This window comes from Meleagris gallopavo, chromosome 3 (assembly GCF_905368555.1).
Source record: "Meleagris gallopavo chromosome 3, MGAL_WU_HG_1.1, whole genome shotgun sequence".
NCBI classification, from domain to species: Eukaryota; Metazoa; Chordata; class Aves; order Galliformes; family Phasianidae; genus Meleagris; species Meleagris gallopavo.
This window is the reverse complement of record NC_139406.1, coordinates 13,706,070-13,726,397: the sequence shown is the minus strand read 5'-3', so window position 1 is coordinate 13,726,397 and position 20,328 is coordinate 13,706,070. Positions and strand designations below refer to the sequence as shown.

The window sequence follows — 20,328 nt, the reverse complement described above, 5'->3', positions numbered from 1 at the left end:
CTCCCCTCTCTCTCCGCTCTCTCTCTTGCTCTCTCTCTCTCTTTTTTTTTTTTCTTTTCCTCCTTTTGCAGCGGCCCGGCCCCGCCCCGCCGAGTCCGGACGGCCAATGGGGGCCGGGAAACACCCGCGGCTCTGAATGAGGAGGGAAAAAAAACGCGACCGGGCTGAAAAAAAAAAAAAGAGAGAGGGAGGGAAAAAAAAAAAAGAGAGAGAGGGAGAAAGAGAGACGGGAAAAGAGCTCCCGCGCAGCGCCGGCAGCCGCGGCTCTCGGCTACGGCCACACACGCGGCTTGCGCGGGGCCCCGTCGCCTGCGCGCATTTTGCGCGCATTTTGTGCGGGGGGGGAGGAGGGAGCGCCAAGGCCGCGTGAGCGCCCACCCGTGCGCCTTACGAGCGCGGACAGGTCCGTGCTTTTCACCGATGCATACACACCCACGCGGAGCTCTCCGCCACGCGTGTTTCTCCCCCTCCCCTCAATTCATTGTTATTATGTTCTCTGCTCGCCCCCCGCTTTCCCGCAATTTGTTGTTATTATTTTCTCTGCTCACCCCCTCCCTCTGGCCTTTCTCCCTCCCCGCACCTCGGATCCTCTCCCTCTCCCCACGCCCGTGGGCACGGAGGGGATATTCGCATGGTGTACGGACGCGGTGCGGTGCGCGGCTCCGCGCTCCTTGGGGGGACCCTGCGCGGAGCCCGGGGTGCGGCGTTTGTGCCCCACTGCGGTGCCGTTTTCTGCTCCGTGTGTGTCAGGTGTGTGTGACGGGAACGAAAAGAAATAGGCGCGGGAAAGGGGGTGCTCCTGATATCGTTTGGCCGGACCTCGTGGCTAGAATTGATTCGTATTGCTGCTGCCTTTGTTGAAATGCCTGAGAGCGTACATGGGCTGTAACGGGATGTTGGGAATAACTCTTCAACGGGAACGCAGAGGCGGCGAGGGGTGAGGGCTCGGTTCGTTCTTTTCCAGCATCCCCCTCCCTCTCTCCGGTCGTTGCTCCATCGGAGCGAGGAGGATTTCATTTCGCTGTTTAAACCCGGGAGAGACGCGTCCGTGTCCTGCGGGGCAAGTCCCGGCAGCCCCGCGGGGACCCGAAGCCCATCCCGCTGCCCTCGGCCGTTGCCAGCCGGGACCCCGCTGGCGTTCGGAACCGGTCGGCCGGAGGAAGGAGCCGACATCTGTTTTGCGGGGCGGCATAGGTGGGGGGGTAAAGACGCTGAGAGCGCGTTGGTGCGAGGCATCGCTCACTCGAGCGTGTGACAGCGCCAGTCGGGCCGAGAACCCCGGGGTTCCCCCGGTTCCGAGCCCCTTTCACAGCCTTTCGCTGTGAGGACGCATCCTTCGCTCGGTTCGTTCCTCACACAGCGCAGAGCCGTTGGTTATTCAATAGGCACACGCGTGCTTTCACTACGAGGAACCAAAGAAGTAATTTATACGGGCTGATATCTGCTCCTTTTCATATTCAAACGTCGCGGGTCTCTTCTTGCTAATAAATGTCAGCGCTGTAATGGGGAATACCCGGTCACACACAGCCGTTGTGTTTCACCGTCTGCAGTCGTTCACCTGCTGCTGCCCCACTGCGCGTTTCCCCCTTTCCTTCACGACTGCAGAACGAATAAACGTGCGAGCACTGCGCTGTTTATCCATCCCAACACTTGGTATTTTCAAAAACCGTGTGTCCGTCCCAACACTCGGTATTTTCAAAAACTCTCTCTTGTTTTGCTGAAGAAAAAAAAAAAAAAAGAAAAAAAAAGAAAAAGAAAAAGAAAAGAAAAGGCAGAAGGAAAGGGGGGGAATAAAGGAACGTGTCATCCCGTCCCCACGCTCCCGGGCCGTGCGATGTTCCCACGGCGTTACCGCGGACACAGCCGTTCCCATTCGCTGCGCGCTCACTGCGCGGTGGACCCTTTGCTCCTCCGGCGCTGTGCGGGGCTGTGCCAACACCCGGAGGTTTCAGCTCAGGGAAGAAGGGAAGGGGGGCATTAATCCGGCGTGGTTTGCATTCAGCCCGTTTTGCAATAGCCCCTCTGATTCTATAATTGTGAACTGACGCAATTGCCGGCTGCGTGCTAAGCTACATACCTCGCAGCAGCGCGACTCTGGTTTCTGCATGCGGGCACAAAAGTCACCATTGTGAGGAGCGAGAGTGGCATGTTCGTACGGTGATATTTGGTGCGAGGGCGGCAGGAAGGGCGCCTTTCCCACCGCTTTCTCGGGATACCACCCAGAAAGAGGTCTCGGCGCTGGGCTTTCGCCTCCCCGAAGGGCTCCAGCAGCGCACCCAACGCGGCCTCCGGCTGCCGGCATCGCTCGGTGCCCCACACAGTGCGGGGCTGGAGCCGGAGGGGCCGGGGCCGGGCTCGAGGACCCCGCCGGGCAGCGTCGGGCCGGGGGAGCCGCGCCGCGGGGCTCGGCGCGTGTGTGGCCGCTGGCGGCCGTATTTACGGAGATGTCAGTAAGAAGGATGGCAGCGGAGCGCTGGGCGGAGGGGCCGCCGTCTGACCTGGGCAAAGCCAGGTGGGCCCCCCCGGCTCGCTCTGGGAGACCCGGGGGTGACCCGCCCGCCGGCCCCGGGCTGTTTGTGTTTAGACGGAGTCAGAGCTGCATTTCTCTCTCTTTCTTTTGGCTCCCACATCACAGCGGCAGCCCTGCAGCTCCGAGCCCAGCCACCCAAGCCGGCTCTTTGCATCTCAGGATGCGGCTTTCCGCGTTCTGCAAACGGAGGGCAGGGAGAGCAGCTCTCATCTTTTCGGGGAGAGGGGGAGCAGGGAGAGAGGCCATCCCCCCAAAATCTGTGCTCGACTCTATGCCAGACCCACCCGCTCCCAGCCACCGGTTTGGCAGCACGGTACCTTCTGCCCTCGCAGTGCTGCGCGGCCCGAGCTCAGGGGCTGTGTGCGCGTTTTGTATTTTATTTATGCTCGCGTTTGTGTTCGTATTTTTGTTTCTATTATCATGGGTTGACGACTTCACAGCTGAGCCGGAGCACTCTTCCAGTCCCGGGTGGCTTTTGTCTTAAGACATAAACAACCTAACTTAATACGAAAATGAGCTCTCCATCCCTCCAGCATCCTTTAGGCTCTCATTCTTGAATGGGAAATAAATTGCCCTTCACCGTAAATGCGGCAGCGCTCATCGGCTTCGTGAATTTCACGAACGCAACGCCTTCGTTTCACCTGTGGTGTCTAAAGGCGAATTTTGCATTTAATTCCCAGAGCAGAGCCGGGGCCGTGGACCAGTCGGAACCCGCGAGGTTCCTCGTCCCGTCCATGTGACACAGAGGTGTCGCGGCACCAGGAGCGCAAACAAAACCGCGCTGCGAGGAACTGCTCGCGTTCTTTCTGCACTTGGGGCAGAGCGGTGTCACACAGAAAGCACTACGACCAAACCGACCCGTAACCGCATAAATCCCTTTAATTTAGTGGGTCCTCCACAGCTCCGGCATCTCACGGAGAAAACAACGTTTGGGGGCATAGAGGGTGGGTGGGGGGCTAAAAGCTCTCTCCTAAAACGACAAGGAGACAGCCAGACACGGATTTGATTTAATTTTTTTCTTTTTTTTTCTTTCCAAGGTCCCTTGTCCCTTTTGTGTTCCTTTTTCTCCCTTGTTTCCTTCCTTTCTCCGGGAGGGGCGGCGAGCGGTGCTGAGCCCACCGGCTTCTCTGGAACCGCACAAATGGAACCTCGCGGGGCGGCGGAGCGGGGAGCGAGAAGGAGCCTTCAGCTCCATCCCCACCCACTGCCATGTATGCGGGAGGAGAGAGACCGATTTGTAGAAAGGATTTATTTACGCTAGAACGAGGCGGCAGTTCCTCTCTGGGCAGCGATAAGCGCTTGGCTATTCATCTCGCACCCGATAGCGATCAGCTCCTGCTCATCATTCCCTTCTCTCGAGTATTCCGAGGGCTGAGCACAGGAATGAGTTTGCGGGAGGGCCGCGCTGCCCCGCGGCGGGCAGATGGGGGGCAACGGCTTCTCCGCGCCCGCGCAGCGCCCGCGCAGCGCCCGCGCCGCACCCTCCGGCCACCTGCGCGACACCGGGCGCTGCGCGGGCCGCGGACGCCCCCTACCGACCGCTCCGCGCCGCTCCGCGCACCTGCCGGGCCCCCGGGAGCCCCGCGCAGTGCCTGGTCTGTGCGGTGCGCGGCAACGCGGTGCCAGCTCCGCCGGGGCCGCTATTTCTCCGGCCGTGCCAAGGAATGTCTTTATGGGTTGCCAGGCTTGCCCGTAAAACATGCGAATGAAACAGTGCCGGTTTCCAGGAAAAGCGCTCCTGGTTTTTTTTTTTTTTTTTTAAGCTGCCCCTTGCCGTCTCGTTACTGCCCTGCTCGGCCTCCGACGAAACGGCTCCATAAAGCTGCCCGTAAACTCGAAGCACAGGCTTTTGCACCTCCGTATGGCTGCAGAGGAGGTGCGAATGCGCACACGCAAAGCTCGATGAGCGGGGGGTTTTCGGAGTGTTACGAGGCATTGACGTACAGTGAGCACAAACGCACCAAGGAGCTCTGCTTTCCTTTAGGGCTCTAGGAGCAAAGGCAGTGAAGGTCGTAAGGCTCCGCTATCTGCATACGTGCTTTTATGAGGCTACAAATGCTCTCTGCACAGTTATTCGTGCGCTGCCAGACGTAACGCGCTACAGCTGTTTGCATGTAGAAAGGAGCAGTGCTACAGTGCAATAAGCAGAAAAAAGGGTTTACAAAACAGAACCTTCAGGGTGTAGGCGCTGTTTTCCACAAAGCACGAACCATGCACAAATTAGTGGGATTTTCAAATAGGACCTAGGGGTTCCACTGGCGCTGACCTCAGGTGTTCTGTAGGTCTCTGTTTCCAAACGAGGCAATGTCCCATCTGTCTCATCTAGGCCAAGTAGGGCCAAGTCCCTGTCCTGCAAAGCAGCAGAGGCCACAAGCCTCTGTCCCACGCTGAGTGGTTGCGCTAGGAGCGCTTCACTTGCTAATCACAAGCACAGTTTTTTTAGGAAGGAAGAGACACTTGAGGGATTATTTATAAAAGTTATTGAAGTTATCTGTTTAACTTGATAATCCCTGACGGAGAAGCAGAGATTTTCAGCTGAGGCTTACATTTAGAAGTAATTACACGTGGGGTACCTGTGTGGTGGCTGGGCACGGGGGCACGTTCCGCTCTCCTTCAACACATGCTCTTTGCTCTTGGTTACAGTGGGGACAGCAGAAGGTCTGTGGGGACAGCAGGAGGCCACGGGGACAGCAAGAGGCCTTTGGGGACGGCAGGAAGCTCTGCATGAGATGGTGACCAAAGCTCCCGCAGCCGTCCCTGTGGCAAGAACACCCACAGCAGCAGGTAATGTGCCCCTCCCACAGCAACTGACAGCCAGGAGCAAGAAATGTTCGGGCAGCTTACATCATCGTTTGCCTGTATCATTATCAAGGAGGAACTGAAAGCTGTTTTATGAGGAGCAGACAGACAAGACTAGCTTGAGCTTGAGACATAAAGAACTCAAACCACTAAGACACCTGAAGGCATCCCAATTAAGCGATATTACCATCCCGATCAAGATGCAGTCATTGTTAGTAAGCATCCCTGATTTCTAAGTGAGATATGCCAATGAAACAGATTTCCTGATTAGGTGCACTTAAATTAAGTGGAGAGAACTGCGTGGAGGAAATGTGGAAAGGCTCTTGTATGGGCCAGCTTCATGGGCACTGTGTCACCTCCACTGACACAGAGCTTGGACCGCTAACCTCAAACCTGCAGTGCTGCCCATGCCTGGGGCTGTGTGACCATCCCACCTCCACCCTCTGCCTGCGATCCCAGCACAAGGAGCAGTGCTGCTAGGCATGCCCACAGCCACCTGCATCAGAGCACCTTGGCACCTGTGCTCTGCCGAAATCCCACTGGGTGCTGAGAAAGAGGCAGAGTGGTATCTGAGAGTCTGCGGGGGCTGATCTGATAGATAATGGCTTGGGCTTTGGGATGAATCTGAAAGGAAGGTCCTCATCAGCTCTGCACTGGATATTTCTGACTTTTAGAGGTCAGACCTGCATAGTTTTCAGATGGTTGGACTCCAGGTGACATGCTCTGGCAGGGCTGAAGGGAGGTTGGGGAGGAAGAAAACACAGACAGCAAGTCTTGCAGACACTGGTCCTTCTTAAAGCCCTGAGCTGTGCCTGCCATGTGAGCTGGGCGAAGAAAGAAGGGCCCTACGCTTAAGTCCAGTGCTGATGCCCTTCTTAACATCCACTATAGGCTCCTCCCAAACTGCTCTTCTGGTAGGAGAGCTCTGAAAGGAGCCTGCAGCAAATGGGCCCCTGAGGAGAGGTTTGTGTCTCCTCATGCAGCTCTTTTGCTCCAGAGCCCTGCCTTGTCTTACATCCCCACACTGAATAAGGCAAGGAATGTGAGCCCTCCACCACACCTCTAGCTTTCAACATTTGCTGAGCCTGTTTGTCTATTATTTTTTTTTTCCCCTATGACTTTTGAGATTGTAATCTTGGCAAGGTAGGGACTGCCTCCTCTTCTGTGTTTCTATACCATCTAGCTCCTGATTGTGTCCAGGATCTTGGGCTGATGTGCTAACAATGAATAAGCACAAATATTTGGGGGGTATTCTTCGTGGATCCCTCTGAAATGGATTGAGCTGGAAATGTACCAATTCCTTTGGAAGAGAAGGACTTTACAGTAACCACTTGATTAAAACGATCACTCTCTGCAGGGATGAACACAGGTGTTGCCTTCAGTGATGTTTGTCACAGATTTGCATACAATGAATAGCACACCATGTCCCTCCTTCTTCTAAGTTTAGGGGATGGCAGCAGCCGTCTAAACCTCTTTGAAGAAAAAGATGACACAGAGTTTTCTTGCTGACCTGCAGCAAAGGTGTACTCTTGAGGTGTGCCTGCTTTTCAATTTGCCTACCTATATAAATTCCAAATGTGGCAGCTTCATGCAGTTATTTCATTTCGGAGGTCCCCTCCAAGTGTCTCATCCTGACCTCGTATGGCTGCATGGCACGCAGTAAATCAGTACATAAATCCATCTCTGAATCTCTTCTTTTTCATTTTTCTTTTCAAATTCTGCTTTTCCTTTCAAACGAGGCCAGCTCCTCAAGCCATTAGGCTGAATTGCATCAGCTGTGGCTCTGGCTTAGGGAAATTAAAGGTGAACACCTGTGCCAGCTCAGCATCACCACAGTGCACGAGCACGTAGAAGAAGTTAAGTCACTGGAGAATGAACAAGGCTGGAGCCTTAGTGGTGCTGGTGGATCAGGTGCATGCTATGTGCTGGGTAGTGTCCTTGGGAGAGCTGCTTCTTTGGGCAGCCTCAGTGGTGAGTTTAGTTTCTTATTCTGTTCAGTTTGAAGACTGGCCATTATAAAGTGTGGCATTTGGTGGCATGGTTGTTGGGTTTGGGGGATTTTTTTCAGAACTAAGTATATGCATCTTCAAAATAATGTTCTCTCTTCCAGTATGATTCCCACTGAAGTGAATGGAAATGTCCCTATTAACTTTAAAACACAATTTCCTCCACCTCCTCCTTCTTAAAAGACTTAATCAAGCATGTTTAGCGGAAACCTATGAGAGCTGTCTAATGACTGACTTGCTTTGCCCAGGGAAAAATGTAACCATAAACTGAAACATGATGCTGAAAACCAAATTTAGTAGAAAGTGTTTAGTCTAGTGCTAGATGAATGATGGAAGCGTGTATTTGTGAATAATTTATTTGACAATTGGTGCGAGGAGGAAAATGACCAAGTTCTCTACTCGTTTGTCTTTGCCTATCTACAAAACTGGCCGAGCAATGCACAAACAAATTGCTAATATTTATTCAGAAGCAGAGAGGTTAGCTTTTGTCAAAGGCATTTTTAGCAGAGACTTGGACTAGTCCCAAATCAGCTTAATTTTCTCGTGTCCTTTGCACAGTAAACAAAGGAAGTTGTTCTATTAGTTACTAAGTCCAGTGTGAATATGCATCTTGCCAGCAACGTTCATGTTCTATTGCAAATCCCACATCGTGAGGACTGAAAATACTGGAGCATGGTCTTCCTGGCCATGGCCAATGTACCAAGACTTGAGTGAGCTCAGCAAGCTACATCTTATAGGATGTGCCCACCTGCAGGCCCTCCTTGGAGGAGTTCCTTGCAGTGCCGTGGATGGCACGAGGCACAAGGCTGAATGAGGAGAAGCTGCACCACTTAAGAAGGTGTGTTCTGTGATCAGGAAGGCTGCCATCTCCATATATGATGACACAAACAGTTGCTGATTGCCAGACAGAAGCTGCTCATTAATTATTTTTCCTCTTGGTGAGAAAGGAAATGCAGCCAAATGGCGGAGGCTCTGAAGAGCTGGCTTTATTAGCTTGACCTGACAGCAGAGCAGAGGTGTTTTGCTTGGGGACAGAATCTACATTTTGCCTTGCAATTTAGTGAGCTTGTCTGCATCACCTCCTACACTTCCTCCTACCTTTCCCTTGCCCTGTGACACACCCAAGCTTCTCTTTCAGTAGTCCTTCATCCTGTGCCACCTTTGCACCTTCTGCCATACCACCAAATGAGCTTTAAAATTTTAGAATAGTTATATGTTCTTAGTGTGTTGTGTTGTTTTTCTTTTAATGTATTGTTCAACAACAAAAAATGAAGATGTAAGAGCATGGCTCTTCTTGCAAACCGCCTCACTGATCCCAGACTTTGTGCTGTTGCTGTCAGTAAGTTTTGGATTAGGCAAGAACTTGCTCCATGTGTTCCCAGATATGTGCCAGGCACCTGCGAGCCCCCTGGGAGCCTGGAGGAGCTGCAGTAAATGAATAACTGTAACCCAGGCCCTCTCAGCCTGCTACCTGCCCACACCTCCTCTGTGCATTATCAGCTGCAGCGATCGCCTCTGCTTATCTCCTCTGAGGGGATAAGTGCAGTCTTCAGGTGCTTGCTTCACCTGAGTACTTTATATTTGGGTGGAAATAACCCTCTTCGTGGCTTCAGCTCCGTGTGCCCAAGAGTACAAAAGGAGAAGCAAGGTGGGTCCTCTTGCACCACGGGCATCATTTAGTGGATGTAGTGGTGATGGGCTGATGGTTGGACTGGATGATCTTAGAGGTCTTCTCCTACATAATGATTCTGATTTTATGCTTTCTCTCGGTTTCCATAGCAGAAGCTGCTTTGCAGTGAAAGGAAATAGGCAATAGAGACCCTTTTCCTTGGGATGTGGGGCCTGCCTGAAGTGAGGTTAAAACTGCTTGGGATTAGTGGAGGGTGAGGGAGCCGTGGGGAGGTGCTGAGAGTCAGTGCTGCTCCTCCTGGAGCCGGAGGCATCTCAGGTGATCAGCACGTAGAGTAATAAGCTCTGAGAGAGGAGCCCTGGTAAGAGCTCCGTTTAATTTCACTGTGGTATGTAGCACTCCAAGAAAACTCCCCGACTCGGTCCTTTTCCTTCAAGCACAACTCCTTATCAAGGTTATTGGCAGCAATTCACTTACAGAAAGGAGCAGCTGTCATGGTATTCCCACATACAAACATGGAAAAACAACCCCTCCCTGCTTTCGGTACAGCAATGTTATGTAGTAAGAATAATTACAATATTTAACACTTGTATCTGCACTTTTAATCTTCAAAGCACTTATCTGAGTGCTAGCTACAGGTAATTGCAGCTGCAGAGTGATGGGGCTGTTTGCAAAAAGGGAAGAACTGTGTGCACCCCTGCTCCAGCAGCCCTGTGCACAGGGCTCTGTGACAGGCACCTCTTAGGTCCCAGGGATGCTTTTTTCCACTGCTTGTCACCACTGTCCTGCCAGGGGTCACTGACTCTGGGTGTGCAGGTGGAGTTGCTCAGGTTGAGCTTTCCCATCCCGTTTCAGTCCCAATGGACTGACTGTATGGCCAGCTGTTCTATGTGACCCAGTTGGTCTATATGACTGACTCTATGACCTGGCTTGTTTGGAGTGGAGCTGACGAGGGGTGAGTGGCTCAGTGGGCAGAACTGGGAAAGCGGTGACTCCTGGCAGAAAATAAGGTGACAGTGAGAGGCTTGCAGGAGGTGTGTGTCTGAGAAAGGGAGGCGAGCCCATGCTGATTCCTCCTTCTCCGAGTCTGTCTCCCCATCCTAAGGAACTTGCATGGCCAGCCCCAGTGTAAAAGGTGTATTTGTTTCCTTTCATGTTCATGTGGCTTTTGGCTCACACTGGAACGAATAGCAGCACTTCTCCTGCCTTCTCTCTCACTTTGCTTTCTTAAAAAGTCTGCTTATCTGAAAACATTCAGGTAAAGCTCTCTTTGCTTATAGTTGGAAATGAGATTGGTGGATGTGAAACGTGTTGTCAGAGCACACAGCTTGCAGGGTACCCTTGCTTGCACCTGGGAAGCCAGAGAACAGCCCTGCATGGGGCATCCTGGCCATCCAGCTCAGCACCTTGCCTTCACAGGCAACAAATCTTTGCATTTATTAATCTAGATCGTTCCCAGGCAAATAAATGACGTCTGTGTTGGATGAGATGTTTGTGAGAGGTCCCTTCCAGCCTCCTGTATGTGCTGACCGTTCTGTTTAGATAACTTTGAGGCCCATGTACCTTGCAATTTGATTTTAAACAAAGCAAATCCAACTCCAACTGCTGGAACTTTTGTTTTCCCTGGAAATCACACTCTTATCTGTGCAGTATGAGTATCTGTTCTTCCTGCTGTTTAAGAGGAAAAATAAGGTACTACAGGCAGTACAGTAATGACAGTACATTAAGAGGAATTGGTTACTCCCAAGTGGTTAGCTTGCATTCAGCTTTTATTTTAGCTGTTCATGCACATTATCATTTTTCCCCTTGAGGATTGTTATGGGGGGGGGAAAAGGATTGTGAAACTCTGAGCTAGTTCTCTCTTGTGCTGCAGCTTCATTATTATGCGTGTGACTCTGGGAAATAAAACCTTTGCTTCGTGAAAATATACCCCCTCAATGTGCTGTTTCTGTCCCTTTGATTTGTGAAGTTCAACCACGTAGCTGGTAGTTAAGAAATGGATTACCCTTTTCTTTTGAAGGCCCCTGTCCTGAAATTAATTGATAAGAATCTTGCTGTTCTCTTAAAAAGAAGGGGGGGGTTGAGAGGGAAGAGGAAATAAAGGCAAAATAGAAACGATAAGCCTTCTAGGCCTTGTTGTTCCAGAGGAAAGCATCCCATCAGGCTCAATTCCCAGCTTTCCTGAGACACGAAATAAAAAAATGGTCTGGAAAGAAACACATGCGCAAACCAATCTCGGAGGTTAACCTCACGACTCTGGAGTTCCTACTCTTTCCTGAGGCCTCAGACGTTGCTGTTGGCAGGGCTGTGCAAGGGGTCAGCTCCCAGAGCCAGCCGCTTCCAGGAGTGCTGCCTGGGAGAAGCTCAGTGCTGGGGAGGTGGGGCTGCTGCCTGCGCTGCTTTGCGGGGCCAGGAAAATAACCTGAAATCCTCTTCCCTTCCTCATCCAGTTCCAATTAAGTGCAATCAATTGCTCAATCAATCTTTTGCTCTTAATAAAGTCGGTTATCTTTTTCCTTCTCGTTCTCCTCCAGGTTTCTGAACAATTGTTCAGACAGACACAACAAGCAGCTTTTGTAAAGGAAGAGTGTAGGCGTTTCCTTTGGCTGTTTTCACTTTCTGCCTATTATGTTATGCTCCGCACCCTCCCTGAATCCTAATCATATACAATGAGTGTTCTAGGAGTCCTTTTTTTTTTTTTTTTTTTTTTTTTCCATCCAACTGGCATGGATCGAATACCCTAATTTGATAGCAAAATCATGCCAAAACATTTGAGGTAGGGGGGAGGAGAATAGACGTTTTGTCATCTTTGTGTTGCTGATGAGTCAGACTGTTTAAACTAAGGAAAGGTTTGAAAAAGGGAAGGGAAATGCTCCACAGCCTTATCTACTCCAACATTAATTTGGGTAGAAGGTAGGAGTGGAGGAAGTCTGAGTAAATCTGTTCTTTATTCAAGTTGTCTGTAGATGGTGTGAGATGAGGGGGATGCAGTGATGCACTGAATTGTTGCCCACGGAGGTGACAGTGAGGAAGAGTGACATGTGCTTTCCTTGGTTTGTGCATGTGCTAAAGCCACACTTGCTTGATGTGTGTGTGTGTGTGTTTTTAAAAAAAAAAAAAAACAAAAAAAACCACTAGCACTGGTTGCAGCTGCACTGCTCTAACTACCCTGCATTTCCAGGTGGGAGAACGCTGCAGCTGTGCAAAGCATATTTGTACCTAAGTAAATCTGTCCATAGCAGGGCTAGTCCTGTTCAGCTTTCTTGGCTTACAGACGAGCTGTCCTGAACTGACATGGTCACGCAACCACAAAGATTGTACACGGGTCAGGCCATGTCTGGAGGCAGGGCTGGATGCTCCCCTCTGAAGTGGGTGAGAAGGTTACAGTGAGCGTGTACTGTGCGACTTATGGGAGAAAAAACCAAAAAGGTGCAGTCAGGAGAGGGGTGAGTGACCTGGATGGGAAGAAGAGGCAAAGGGTGTGGTGCTGCAGAAAGTGCCAACAGCACAGCCTTACTTAAACTTTACCTAGGCTTGCCCGCGTGTTGATTTTAGTGTAAGGACGGTCAAGTCAGGCCTCTGTGCTTAAAGGACAAGAGAGGGGAAATGTCAAGAAAGTGCAGTTACCTCACTGTGAAAAGCAAACAAACTGAGTTAGTGGGAAACCTGGTGTCCTGGGGGAGCTGCTGGAAATCGCGTTACGTAAGGGAGCATTTGCACTGCAGCAGCTCTCGCACACGCCACCAAACACAAGTTTGGCCCTGTGCTTGCCCACAATCCTGTGGGCACCGTCCACTGGAGCACAGAGCGAGTTGTGCTGCCTTGTGCGTTGCTACCAGTCTCTGAGAGCGCTGGCTTGGAGCTAGCTCAGATGGACCTGCCCTCGTTGCAGTTGCTACACTGCAGATGTTCCCTGGGAAGTTTAGAAAAGAGTAAAACCCAGACAAATATGCTAAAGGTGGTAATGTGGTAATGAGAAGGAAGTGCTACCTTAGCTGAAGGGCTGTTTTCAGCTCTGTTTTTGAGGATAGCCCTGCTGGAAGGTGAGGAGTTGAGGAAAAAGTTTGCTCATCTTGTTATCCAGCCACTTCACACCCTTGTCACAGTCCCTGACTGGCTCTGGAGAAGGGGGGTCCTTCAGCACAGCTTGAAGGATGGATCCTGAATAGCAATGGCTCTGAGGTGCTGTTATAGTAGCAGAGGCCTGTCGGGTGCTGAGATTTCTTGTGGCTGCCCCTCTGCTTGGCTTTAGGAGTGGAGAAGCCATGCAGGAGCTGACTGCAAGCCAAGAGGCTATCTCTTTGCACTGGGGTGATCCTCCCTTGGCTGGGTCTCCTGGCCTCAGGGCTGTTTGCGTTGTGAGGATGGCACAAAGCAGCCATACTTCAGGGAAGGATTGGGGCCCAGGTCTTATCTCACTTTGATTATATTAAATAATCTATCTGTCTGCCACGTTATTTACATAACTCTTATTTAAATAGTTTTACATCAGACACACTGAATCATGAGACTGAAAGTCTAGACGATGCTTGCTAGGCTCAGCCTGCCCTTGGCCCTCCCGCGCTGCCATTTTTCTTCTTCCTCCCTCCAGGACTGCCCTGCACAGTGCTCGGTCCAAAGACAGAAGCAGTTCCAGGAGCTTGGAGTGAACAAAACCCAACTAGATGGGGTGAAGGGGGAGAAATAGGGGAGCAGGATGGAGCTGCCTGCCTGATATTACCAGGTTAGCTCTGGGTATACCGCAGAGCAGAGATCACTGTCTAGATGTGTAGGGAAGGGCTTCACCCCTGAGCCTACCCTCCGGGAAGCTGCTGTAGGAGATATTTCACTTCGAGAGGAGCGGAGAGGTATAGGGTTACCGAGTGCTCAGCGGGCTCATGGGTGAGAGTGAAAGCCGGGAGGCGGGAGGGAGCAAGCGGAGTAAAGAAGACATTTGTCATCGGAGAGAAAGCCAAGGAAACACGTTTGTCTCCCTAGGTTCTCTCCAAAAAGCACGTTATAAATTACTAATAATTCACAAAAGGCCTGTGTTACAGCATGCTTGACAACCCATCCGTCCCTCCCGAAGGCACACGCTGTGTCACACGCCCCGCTGCCGTGAGCCCCGCCGCGGAGCTTCACCACAGACGGCCTCGGATCGCGATACAGCGGAGGGGCGCCGGGGCGGCGTGGAGCAGCAGCGCCACCCTGCGGCCGTCACAGGCAACGCAGAAACGGGCTGGTATCCCAGGAGCCATCGAACAGCAAGTTTTTTTTTCTTTATCTTTTTTTTTTTTTTACTTTTTTTCTTTTTCTTTTTTTTTTTTTTTATTATTCTTTTTTATTCCCTGAATCACAGAATCAGAGAATGGCCTGGGTTGAAAAGGACCACGATATTATCTAGTTTCAACCCCCCTGCTATATGTAGGGTTGCCAATCACTAGACAAGGCTGCCCAGAGCCACGCCCAGCCTTGGACTTAAGCCGCTAGCAATCCATACAGCAACTTAGCTTGCAAGCTCAGGGACCCCCTGGCAGCAAGGTGCAGCAATGAAGTGTGTGCTCCTAAATTGAAGAGCAGCAGGATGCAGTGCTGTGCTTTGCACATGCAACTCAGTGTGTTTTGCAAAGGTCGTTCTTTCTACTCTTAGTTAACAGGTGCAGAAAATGAGGCACGAGGGACCGCAGCAGGTACTGTAACCAATTGTACCTGCTTTGAACCATAAATTAAAAGAGGGGAGGCTTAGGTGAGATGTTTAGAAGAAATTATTTACTGAGAGAGTGTGAGGCAGTGGCACAGCTGCCCAGAGAAGCTGTGGTTGTCCCATCCCTGGAGGTGTTCAAGGTTGGATGGGGCCCTGGGCAGCCTGAGCTGGTGGTGGCAGTCCTGCCCACAACAGGGGTTGTAACTGGGTGGGATTTGAGGTCCCTTCAATCCTCATCTATTCTAGGATTCTGGGTGCACCGCAGCAACAGTACAGAAACTCTGAAAATGAGGCCTAGCCTCTCAAGGTGAGCTCTCAAAGCACTGATACCTTTGAGATGAGCAGATAATTCTGCAAAAGATTGAGGAGCCAAGTTAATTCAGTGGAGTTAAGTCACGCTGGTGTGCCTGTTGGTAGCAAAACTCCTATACGTTTCTAAAAGGATGGCCCAGGTTTTCTGTCTCCTGCTCTAGCTGCCAAGCTGTGCTGCCTCCTTTCAGCAACTGGCTGTTGTGAAAGAGGAACTTGCTGTTCTGCAGGGGCTGTTTCCCAACAGGGAGGCTCAAAGGGTGGAATTGTTATTGCGGAGACTGAGGAATTACAAGCACATACACACACACCCCATTCTGATTTCTGCAAAAGGAAGTTGTAAGTTCAAAAGTGAGGATAGGAGCAACTGAGGTGATCCTACCTGAAAGCAGGGCAGGATGTGATTGACACCTCTGGGCTGATTCAGCACGCAGGCACGGCACGAGGTGTGTTGCAGTTATTTTAAGATGCTGTGGCCTGCCTGAGGGCATCACGGAGTTCGGACGCCCCACCAAATAGATGTGACTCCTCAGGGGAGGGGGTGATCTTCTGATAGCCACACCTTCCCCGTTTGCTGCCCGGGAGGAATTATATATATATGTATATATATATAAAGGCTTTATTGACAGAGAAAAATGAATAATTTGTACTGGAGGAACACAAGGGTCATTGTTCCTTTTCTGCAGCGTGAGTCATCCGGATCAAGCTGTCTGTTTGGTATATCTACTAATGTGGCAACGTGGAAAAGCTAACCCATAAGTGCTTCTTTTGTTTCCTAAAAAACAATCCCTGGGTGCCTTTTGGTATTTTTCAGTTTTTCTAAGCCTGCCATGTATTGGAACGAGGAGAGCGCAGGCACTTTCTTGGCAAATCTTCCATAACCTTTTCTGTTCCACCCTTACACAGTGCCTTCTTTTTCTGGGTTTGCAACAGAAGTGCTTTACACACCTCCGAAGTGAGAGGAAACCTTGCCATGAGCCTGAAGTCGAGCGCAACGTCACGCATCGGGCTGTACCAGGTCCAGCATGGATCCCAGCAGTCCAGACCGTGACCTGCCCTGACCCCATCCATCACTGCTCAGCAGAAGATGCCAGCCTCACCCCGTGCACCCCCTTCCCCCCCAGCTGCTCTTTTCTGCCCACCCTTGCCCTGAGTGGGCAATTCAGCAGTGCACGTGGCCTCCCCCAGCTCCCCTCCCTTGCACAGCTGCCTGTGTCCTGCCCCTTTGGCACAGCTCTATTGCCCCATGTGTGATGCATCTGGGGAGCACGCTGCCCGCAGAGGAAGGATGACATTCATCCCTTGGCATAGGAATGCTTCTGAGAGCTTTTTTTTCTCTCTCTCTTTTTGTGCTTTTTTAATTTTTTTTTTTTTAAGGTGCCTGACTTAGCCCTTAAGTTCTTTCAGATGAGGTATTAATCAGAAGCAGGCTAGTATGCAAATAAATGTACTACTCCCAATTAGGAAAGAAAAAAAAAAAAAAGGACGAGAGAAGGCACTTATCTCAGCACTGCTTGGGTAGCTGGAGCAGCTGCGAGAGACCTAATAGCAGGGTTGAAACTAGACTTGCCAGCAATTTCATTCTTGGCCAGACAGTCAATTTTTTCATGCTTTTGTCTGGCTGTCTCTCTGTAGGGCTGCACAAGGAGAGCAGTTTTACTTTCTTTCGTTGCTATATGTATATTTTTCTGCTGAATTCATCTATGACTGCCATAATAACTCAGTGGCACTCTGTTTCCAAGGAAGCTTGAGTGACTGAGTAATGAAGATGAATCAGGATTCCAGAAAAAGGGAAAATCCTCCTTTTCCATGCAGTGCAAGCCCAATAACCTGCTTCTGCCAACCCGACCTTACAAAATAAAAAAAAGAGGCCTTCATTTCTACCTCCCCATTTTCCTGTGAGTACAGTGAAAGGATTTTTTGTGTTGCCTGCTGTCGCCTGCACTCTCTGTGCCCCTTCTGCTGCAGGAAGCGGGCAGAGCGGCGGTTTTTAGTAGGAGCTCATTTCACATCCCTATGTGCCTGTTGGTAGAAGAGATCACACTCTCTGCGCTTCGCTCCGGCTGGGATCCTCCTTTGGACAAAGGTGATGTGTCTTAGAGTGCCTTTGGCTTGGCAGGAGCCTTTATGAAAATACCACAAGTTCAGACAATGCTGGTTACGAGGAGCACACGGCGCGTCGTACGTGGGAGGATTGGCGCAGAGTTTCCAGTAAAAATGAAGTGACTTAGAAAGCTCTTCTTCACCCCGGTGCATCCCAGGGAGCGTATTTGGTATCTGTGTGTCTGGGGGAGCATGGGGTACACTATGTGTTTGGACATGTCTGACTGAAGGGCTTAGGAATCGCTTAGCTCCTTGCTAGCACGCAGCGCAGGTTTCAAAGTGTCTCAGTGTATTCTTTTGCATCAAATGAAAGCCTGCCTCAGATTTTAAGCATTACAGGGGCCAGAGTTTTGTCTGCTGTGAATCAAGGGAAGGTGGTGGTGCTATGTCAGTTTGGGACAGCTAAGAGGTTGGCCTTCCACTGTCCCAGTGCTGCAGTGCAGTGCAGGCAGAAGGTATGAGGACAGCCTGCAGAGCCCAGTGAGCTGTTGCCATGCAGTTTTGTCAGCCTTTTGGGCAAAGTGAGAATGCTGCTGCCATGAGACAATTTCAGGCTGTTGTGAAAAGCTGTTTTGTGTCTCTTGGAGACTTCGTCACATTTGAGGCCATCTATTTCCAGCTCTGCTCCTTGTCAGTAAAAATGAGGTTGCTGCTTATTGCCTCTTTCTCTGGCCTCTGCACATTCAGCAGGAAGGGGAAGGCTGCCCCCAGATTTCTTTATTCGTTCTATGCTACTCTGAGCTCCAGAAAAGCTCAGGGACTTTCTGTGATCCTGTCAGCAGGTTCTAAGCAGCTGATGGGAGGCTTGGAGAAGAATGGCCTTCAAAAGCAGAGGTAGGTGGCTTCAGGGGATGGAAGCCACTTTTCACCTGCTGACTATCTCACCCTGCCCTTAGCGGTAATCCCCTGGGACTCAAGTGCCTGGCTGAATCTCTTTGGCTTTTGCACTCTCACTATGGGCATTTTTGAACTCACTGTTTGACTGATAGTTGAAAGTGTATGTCCTATTTGTTGTGAGGAAAAACACAACAGAACTAAGAGGAAAAAAAAATCTCAGCTTTGTTTCTAAAGATCAATAGCATAAGATTTTAACTTCATAGTCACTTGTTGTTCATCCCGCAGCTGGGTTAAGTCTCTTCGTTATGTACTTAGTGGAAATGTAATGGAGCTCTGCTCATTTGTGTCAGCTGGCTCTACAGTTTGCCACTTGTTTCTCCTAGATTGACCCATAAAACCCTAAGTGGGCTGGGATTTGACAGCCCAAGAGAGCACACTTGACTCTAGAGGTAGTCTTTCTTCTAATGGCACTCAGCTGACCAAGTTGAAGTACTTTGATTCTCACCTGCCTGTCTGCCTTCCTCTACTGATGAAGAATGTGGGGTGCCCTGTTCCTGGTTGTCCTAAGGCAGGGTTGGATCAGACTCTGGGCAACCTGATCTTGTCCCTGGTTATTGCAAGAGACTTGGACTAGATGGCCTTCAGGAGTCCCTTGCAACTGTAAGAATTCTATGATTTTATGATTTTGAGGCTGGAGCCAGGAGTCTGATGCCAAAGATTTTGGAAGGTCCAGCCCTCGGGGAGCTGTGACCTCTGCTTAGATAAGTTCTATGTCTGTGCTCCAATGCCCATCATTTGCTATTACCTCCTTCTCTTGTGAGATTGATCTGAAATATAAATACACATTTATTTGTAAAGAGTTGCCTACTTTTGGTGGTATCCTTTGGGTGACTTTTTTCTTCAGTTGAGTTCCCAAGAGATGGGGCACAAATCTGTGACCCTGAGGACTCAGATCTTTTAGTGAAGTCAAACAAAACTCTGAGAAGGGCTAAGGGCATAAGTACTATTTTCATCCGTGACATGAGCTTCTTAAGAACTTTGAAAAGTCTCATTCTATGTCCAAATTAACAATGCAGTGCTTGGCCCACAGCAAACAGACAAACCCAGTCTGGGCTATGATTTCACTGAGGTCATGTTAATCTGAAAAATGGATGAGTTTGACTCTGTTTCACATACCAAGTTGTCTTCCAGCACTGCCAGATGTACATCTGTGTTGGAGGATTTTAGTGGCCAGGAGTCCTCTCCATCTTCCCTTTTCTCCCTCTTCCTCTATTTGTGGCCTCCCACAGGCAGTACAAAGGTGAAGCAGGTGGCTCTGCCTTGAGTGTGGACATGCCCTAAAGGTCTCTGGAGCTCTATTCCAGCTGAAGTTGTTCCCTGACTTAAATCTTGTTTTCTTTTCCATTTTCATTGTGACAATCAGGTGCTGAGGATAAGACTGTGTTTGGAGGTGGCCAATAACTATACACTCTTTTTTTGCTGTTGTTCCCTCTGAGTATAGAGCTAGAGGAAATGCATCTCTTGCAGTCAGCTTTGTCTTTTAATGTTTGCTTTTGACACAAGGGATATGCATTTTATTCCTTAGTTTAGCATCTGTCCTAAAGCTATTGCTCTGTGTTTTACAAGTAGTATTCTCTGCAAAGAGCTGCATCTGTTGCTGTTTTCAACTGCAGTTTGCTACCTACCTTGTGAAGGTCCCTCTCAGTTTTCCAGGAGATAAGCACTGCAGTCAAAATGGATTGGTTCAGTCAAGCTCTGCAATTTAAACTGTTTGACTTCTCTGGTGTAACATGCTAAAGTTGAGATGTAAGTAAGACTATAGGTTGCACTCTGTGGATGGCGCAGTGGGAGCTGATATTTGTTCAGAATGACTGTCAGATACAATTATGAGCCTCTTGTGCAAGATCTTTGCTGGTAGACAATCCTGTGTTGAAAGAATCACTCCTAATTTGCAATGAAGTAAGGAAGATCAGAGCAGCCATCCTTATCTGCCATATTTGTTGTTCCATGTGTAACTCCTCAGGCTTCAGAGGGAAGATCTGCACCCTTAAAATGTTTATAAAAAGCTACATTCAGCAGTGGTTTCCTTCTAAACTTGGCTATGGGTTAGGAAGCAAATTCTGAATGGCATTCACCAAAGTATGTTATTAAAAACTGTGTATTTATACTGAGAAGTACTCGTGGGTGAAGCACTTCTGAACAACTTGGGCAAACCTCAGAAGTAACTTTAAGACCAAAGACATTGCACTGAAGAATGTATTCAAATATATTTTCCTACCTATCATAAGCAGATTGGACAAAGGCAAACATACTTATCTGGCTCATCACACTCCAAGAAGATCAAGTGGGAATGAATACTGAGAAAGTACCTTTTCGCCTTCCAACACAAAGGATGCAATCTGAACTCTTTTTAGCTTTGTTGCTTCCCCAT

The 20,328-nt window shown here is 49.9% G+C and overlaps 1 protein-coding gene across 5 annotated transcripts in view; it reads left to right on the top strand.

Annotated features, from left to right (window-relative positions):
* Positions 1-140: 140 nt before the first annotated feature.
* Positions 141-20,328, top strand: part of LOC116216427 (uncharacterized) — a 53,787-nt gene continuing 33,599 nt past the window's right edge. For all 5 annotated transcript variants that reach the window (XR_014882315.1, XM_085220302.1, XM_085220299.1 and 2 more), the window contains exons 1-2: positions 141-4,406; positions 5,174-5,314. Coding sequence is in view for 4 of the 5 variants with exons in the window: in XM_085220302.1 (XP_085076428.1) it covers positions 3,740-4,406; positions 5,174-5,314 (808 nt within the window). In the remaining variant the exon portion in view is untranslated. The remainder of the gene's footprint in view (positions 4,407-5,173; positions 5,315-20,328) is intronic.